At 57.4% G+C, this 6,517-nt stretch overlaps 1 protein-coding gene across 1 annotated transcript; it reads left to right on the forward strand.

Annotated features, from left to right (window-relative positions):
* The first annotated feature begins 416 nt into the window (after positions 1–416).
* LOC103118872 (interferon alpha-inducible protein 27-like protein 2) lies at positions 417–4,908 on the forward strand. Its single transcript, XM_016190799.2, has 6 exons — positions 417–539; positions 1,120–1,272; positions 2,546–2,641; positions 2,932–2,961; positions 3,929–4,090; positions 4,634–4,908. Exons 2-6 carry the CDS (start codon positions 1,167–1,169, stop codon positions 4,885–4,887), a joined length of 648 nt encoding a protein of 215 aa, XP_016046285.2. The 5' UTR covers positions 417–539; positions 1,120–1,166; the 3' UTR covers positions 4,888–4,908.
* Positions 4,909–6,517: the final 1,609 nt, after the last annotated feature.

A 6,517-nucleotide genomic window follows, 5' to 3' on the forward strand; every position in this document is an offset into this window, starting at 1 on the left:
CACCATCGCATCTGCACCACATGAGCCCTTGAGCCAGTGCTGGGCTGAGAAGGACTGGTTTCTGGTTTTTTTTAAGTATTTTATTTATTCGTCTATTGGATAGACATAGACAGAAACTGAGGGAGGAAGGGGGAGACAGAGAGATACCTGCCGACCTGGTTCACTGCTGATGAAGCTTCTCCCCTGCAGGTGGGGATGAGGGCTTGAACCCAGGTCCTTGCACATGACAATATGTGCACTCAACCAGGTGTGCCACCACCCAGCCCCAGAAGGACTGGTTTCTATCTGTTCATGGCTTTTGGAGACGTGGAAACACACCCCACTGTGGCAGGTGGGGGCGGGGAGGACAAGGTCTGGGCTGGGCCCTGCAGAAGCCAGAGAGGCTGGCTCTCCAGCTGTGGGCTCAGTCTCCTGGAGAAGGAAACCTATTGGCTGCCGCCTCTTAGGGAGGCTCCCAGGGGAGGAGCTGCCTCGCCCCTGAAGGAACTAGCCTTCCAGACCTCCGGTTCTGAGGGAGAGGTCTCTCCACTGCTTCTCTGGTAAGGAGGACTCCGTCTCTGGGGGTGGGAGGGGTGGGCTGTGCTCAGTGAGTGCAGGGCAGCCCCCGGGGTTGGACCTGGAACAGGCTCCTTTGTTCCCTTCCGGGTTGTGCTCAGAGCTACTGGTCGCTCCGGTCTGGGAGCCAGGGAGAGACAAGCCCCAGGAAACCAAGCACAGCTGCCTCCAGGCTTGGGGAGCAGTGGGCCTCCCCGTCACTGTGCCCAGCAGAGCCCTGTGACCCAGGGGCCCCTCACCTAAAAGCAGGGGGTGGGGCACATCCTGGAAGGAGGGGAAGCACAGGAGAGGAGAGCAGAGTTCCAGGCAGCATGGAGCAGCTGGCTCCACACAAAGGCTCCAGGGTTTTTTTTTTCTGGGGCTCCTCCAGACACCTGGGAAATGGCTGGATTCACTGGGGGTGGGGCTGGGGGTGGGGGGATCAGGACTTGCACGTCTGAGGCTCTGGGTTAGAGCCCAGGCACTGCATGAGTTGTTCACTGCTTTCTCTGTAAATCTCTCTCTCTCTCTGTCTCTCTCTGTCTCCCCCCTCTCTCCCTCTCCTCCCTCCCTCCCTCCCTGCAGCCCCACCCATCCTCATCCTTCCAGTGGGCGCCACTGCACCCACAGTCATGGTTCTCGCCTGCGCAGGAGCCCTGGCCACCTCCCTCTCCTCCAAGGTCCTGTGTGCAGCCAGCCTGGCCCAGATGGGTGGGGTGGCCGGAGTGTCCTCACTGGGTGAGTACCCTGGGCCCAGCTAGGGGTGTGAGGGCCTGTCCTGGGACCCCTGGGAGCTGCCTCCCCGCTGACCCCGCACCTCGCTCATCTTGCCGCTGGGCCACTATTCCAGGGGTGTCTGCATGGAGGAAGCATTCTCCCCTGACATGGGTGGACAGGCCTTGCTCAGAGGACCTGAGTCCAGAATGACCAGAGTCCAGGGCAGCCTCTGCCACACCTTCAGGCCCTCGTGACTCTCGAATCAGGGAGAGGTTTCAGAAGGCCCTCAAGTTCTGGTCTCCCCACAAGCCAACCTGGGTTTCCATATACATGATGGCCACGCCCAGAACTAGTGACAGTGACTCAGAATTCCAGAACAAACCAGACTTCCTGGACTTTAACCCCCAAATGACCAGGTTCAGCCCTAATTAAACCAGACACCAAGGAGGCTGGGACAGATAAGCCTGCGAGTCAACATACGAGTCAAAACCAATAGTCCAGAACCTGCTTGAAGCCCAGTGTACTAACAAGATTCTTCTTCTAGCGTTTGCCCTTCTTCCGTAGCCAGTCAACAGCGTCAGGTTGAGCCTGATGTCAAGTTTCGAGACCTCCTTTGAATCTGGAGAGGTGGCAGTCGTTGACTATGTGGGTCATAGTCTGTCTGGAGCCACAGGGGCAGTTCGGGTCGTCTCTGGCTCCCCAGCAATGGAACATAGCGGCGCACCGGCCATGGCCTGTTCGATAGCGATTGAGGAGGGCCCAATCCTAACGTGCTAGGTCAAAGCCGGGTTGATGCTCACAGGGGTCTGTGATGAGGTGTTTGTTCTTGACCTCAGCTGACTAACAAGATGAAGAATTCCTTTACACTGTTGTGCACATACACACATATATGCGCTGCACATGGAGACGCACACGTAGACTTAAAACAGCTCAATGGCTGCACCGTCTATGTTGTCCTGTTCTTTGCAGCTTCAGCCCAAGATGTGCTCATCCCGGGCCCCACCGCATGACGCAGGGAGCCCCAGTCCAGCTTAGGGGGACTAGGTAACCAGAGACTTCTGTGTTGGGTCACGGGGGTCAGAGGAGCTTAGGAGGGAGGGCTCAAGCCCACAGGTGACACTGTTGAAATCCATCTGGTGGCCTGCTGAGCCCTGGTCCTGTTTCCACAGCCACAGGTGCGGTCCTGGCTGGACACTCAGGTCTCCCAGCCTCTCCAAGAGCCTCAGAACCACATCCAGATGGGGGTCTGGGGGGGCAGCCTGACCTCTAACCCTAGCCATCTCCCTCTCCTCAGGGAAGGCTCTGGCAGCCATGAACCCTGCTGTGTGCACCCTGGGGTCCATGCTGGGGTCCCTGCAGGGCTCCATTTTGCTGGTGTCTCCTGTGGCAGGTAAGTGACCCAGGGGACTGTCACCCCTCCTTGGGGTCCCCTTCAGTGCCTGAAAGAGGACAGGAAAGTCAGGACCCGGGTCAGAGCTGTCCCTGCTCCCTCTGACCCTGGGGCCCCTCCTCTCTCAGGGTGCCCCTCACACCCCTGATTGACCTGGTGCACCCCCACTCCAAGGCTCCCTCCCTGCTGCACCCCTGTGTGAGATAAACAGGAAGGGCGGGGGACTGGGCCCTGGGTCCGGGTGGAGGAGGCTGGGGAGCACTACTCACGGAATGTTCTTTTGTTCACAGCCAAGGTTGCTGCAGCTGCAGTGGGAGGAGGTGAGTGGCTGTTCCCAGACTCTCTAGTTCCCAGGTCCCCAACATCCCTGGTCCTTCAGCTCCTCTTCCGGTTGGGAGCCTCTGAAGTTTAGGCAGGCATCTGCCAAGGAGCTTAGTGTCCAGTTCAAGCTTGGTCACTGACCTTAGCCAAGCCCAGGTTCACCCAGGCCCCAGGATGAAAGGGCACGGTGGAGTTCAGCAAGGAGCAAAGGACTGGAGACAAGAAGCAGAGATGGAGTCGGGAATGTTCTAGAAAGTCCTGTCTCCCGGTGGGACCTGTATCTGTGGATCATCACTGTATGGTCTCAGGCAATTCTGTGGATTCCCGCTTCCTAGCATGAAAGCAGGACAGGACATTGTCCCTTCAGGGTCACTGGGAGGTGGCATCGGATAAGATGGATGAGGGATGTGCACCAAAGCCACCATCTCTCAGGCTCAGGGCTCCTGGCTTGGTCGTCCGTGGTGACGCCATGGAGCCCTGAGCTGAGATGAGGCAGAGCCGGGCACGTGCTCCTCCCTCACGCTGTCCCCCATCCCGACACACCAAGATCCCCTCTGAGCGGCTCCTGCAGCCACCCCGGCCGGGGTCCTGCGCCTGCTCCTGAGAGGCCGAGGCCCCAAGGGCAGGTGACTTTCCCGAGGAAGGTCCTGCTGCAGGTCTGAGCTCAGCCTGAGTCCCCGTGACCCCAGTGGCTGCCCCTTCCACTGCCGGCCATAGCCAGGCCTTCTCAACCCGAACCCTCTCTGGTCTGCTCCAGACCAGAGAGGCTCCTGAGTTTGACTGAACCTGGGGGGACTCTGCTCCTCCCTGTCCCCTGACCCCGGTGGCTGCCCCTTCCACTGCTGGCCATTGCCAGGCCTTCTCAACCTGAGTCTACCTGCTCCAGACCAGAGATGCTCCTGAGCTCAACCAAGTGTGTATGGGCCCTGTTTCCATTAGCAAACATCCCAACACATTTCTCCACAGCCCTGTCCGTGGGCTCTGTGCCTGTGGTCCTGGGTGCGGTGGGCTTTACTGGGACGGGAATCACGGCCTCCTCTATTGCGGCCAAGATGATGTCTGCAGCTGCCATCGCCAACGGGGGAGGAGTGGCTGCCGGCAGCCTGGTGGCGACCCTCCAGTCTGTGGGTGAGTGTCCCCCACAGGGTTTATGCTTGAAGGAGGGTCTGTCCCCTCTTTTGAGCACCATGGTCCTCATTGTTCCTGCTCCTTTAACTCTCCCTCACTGTTCCCTCCTGTGGACCAGATGAGGGTGGTGGGATGGGAATGTGGCCCAGGTCCCATGCCCCAACCCCTGACAGCACCTGTGAGGTTCTGTCCCCACCTGTGTGGAACGTAAGTCCGTGGCTCTCAGAGGGAGGCCCATTCCAGAGTTTATGTTTCTCCTCTGAGCAGATCTCTCCCCAGAGCAGAGATTCTGAACATGTAGGCAGCACAAGTGAACATGCAGACGGGGCTGGGCACATAGCATAATGGTTCTGCAAAGAGACTCTCCTGTCTGAGGCTCAAAGCCCCATGTTCAACCCCCACCACCACCACCAACCAGAGCTGAGCAGGGATCTGGGGGGAAAAAGTTTGTGCACAGGACCTGTGCCTCAGGTCTCCTGAAAATTCAAGTCATCAAGGCGGGGGCACCTGTCTCCTGTGCTCTCATTCCCACCTCCTCCCCAGGGGCAGCTGGACTGTCTGCCTCCTCCAACATCCTTCTGGGCTCTGCCGGGTCTGCTCTCGGGGCCTGGCTGTGTGACGTAGAGAGCTGGCTGCCTTCTTCTCTTGGTGGCGGACTGGTTCCTGAAGGGGCGCAGGCCTTCTGTGGTGGGTCCATCCCTGAAGGGGAGCAGGCCTTCTGTGATGGAGCGGAAGTTGTAGCACCTCAGGGTGACACCCCCCCCCCTACAGTACCTTCTGATACTGTTCAGTCATGAGAAATAAAGGGTGACCTGTCACTGGTGTGTGTGCTGTGTTCTTGTGGTGGAGCTTGGTTTACAGCTCTGGCGGAGGCAGGGTGGGGTGGGGTGTGGGGTCTCTGGGTGAACAGGAACTCAGGAGGGACTTGACAGTGGTGGCTGGATAGCCGTGGTCTGGAAGGACAAACACTACCAGGAAGCAACTATGAAGGGTGCTCCTTAGGCTGTGTGAAAACAATAGTCAGGAGGACCCTGAGCTCCTGGTGGACAGGACTGAAGCCCCACCAATCCCTGCTTGGAGAATTTTCCACCAACCAGAGCTGCACTGAGCAAACCCTTATTTGCAAACAGTGAGCCTGGAGGTGAGGTAGCCCCGCCTATGAGTTTACTGAGCTTTCCACCAACCAGAGCTGCATGCCCTGAAGCCTTCATTTGCTTGGGGCTGAGCTGTGCTTTCTCTGCATTCATACTGTCCCTCCTGCATCAGCACAGCCACAAGTGCTTCTTGAGGCCCGTGTCTTCCAGACCCTTCTGAACACCTGCGTATACCCCTGTTCTTAGTCCCCCGCTGGGCCGGGCTTCAGTCTCCTGTTAGCAGAAACCTGTTCCCAGTCCTGTCCCTGACATTCTGATCCCCAAAGCTTGTCTTGTTTTAGCCTCACTTTGCAGATCTCCAGGGGGCACATCTTTGAAGTGCCTGAAGCTTCCCAGAGCCACAGGAAGCCAGACCCACCTAGTGACTCCAGTGTTTAGGACAAACAGCTTTACTGGCATTAGAACCAGCTGCCAGAGGCCCGAAAGCGTGGGGTCCATTCAATCTCCCTGTCCTCCTAGGAGCCTTAGCTTTTTATACAGGTGGGACTCGGGGCTGGGGAGAAAGCCAGGAACTGGATTTGGGGACCATTGGGGAGGGTGTGCAGGGTCCCCAGTCTTAGCTGCAGGACCATGGCACCTTGAACTTCCTTCCAGAAAAGCTTCTGACTGACCTGAACTGCATCATTCAAGAGGGCAAGGCCAGAAGGAGGGAGTCCTTGAAGCTGTTTTCAGACTGGAGTGTTAACGATTACTAACACCCAGATGATGGTGATGATGATGATTGATTACCCAGGTCTCCACACCTGCATAAGTTTACTCCTCCCAGGCTTCCCCTGCGCAACCTTCAGTCACAGATAGAAACTGAGAGGGAACAGTGAGGAAGTTGGCACAGCAGGTAAAGCACTGAGGTCTCGAGTCTGATCCCCAGCATCCTATGTGCCAGAGTGATGCTCTGGTTCTCTCTGTTACACTCATTAATGATATTTATTTAGTTGGGTAGAGACAGAGAGAAATAAAGAGGGAAGGGGAAGAGAGAGAGACGGAGACAGAGAAATACTCTGTCTCACATCACCTGTGAAGTGTTCTCCCTGCAGGTGGGGGCTGGGGACTTGAACCCAGGTCCTTGTGCACTGTAATGTGTTCTCAGTCAGGTGCACTACCACCTGGCAGCTTAATGATATTTTTCAAAGAAAGGGGGGACAGCATCACTCTACCATTTGTGAAACGTCTGCTGTATACGGTGCTTTCGTGTGGGGCTGGAGGCTTGAACCTGGGTCCTCACATGGGATAAAGTGTGTGCTCTGCGAGGGGCCAGGCCCCAGCCCTCCAGATT

Source organism: Erinaceus europaeus, chromosome 22, assembly GCF_950295315.1.
Source record: "Erinaceus europaeus chromosome 22, mEriEur2.1, whole genome shotgun sequence".
NCBI classification, from domain to species: Eukaryota; Metazoa; Chordata; class Mammalia; order Eulipotyphla; family Erinaceidae; genus Erinaceus; species Erinaceus europaeus.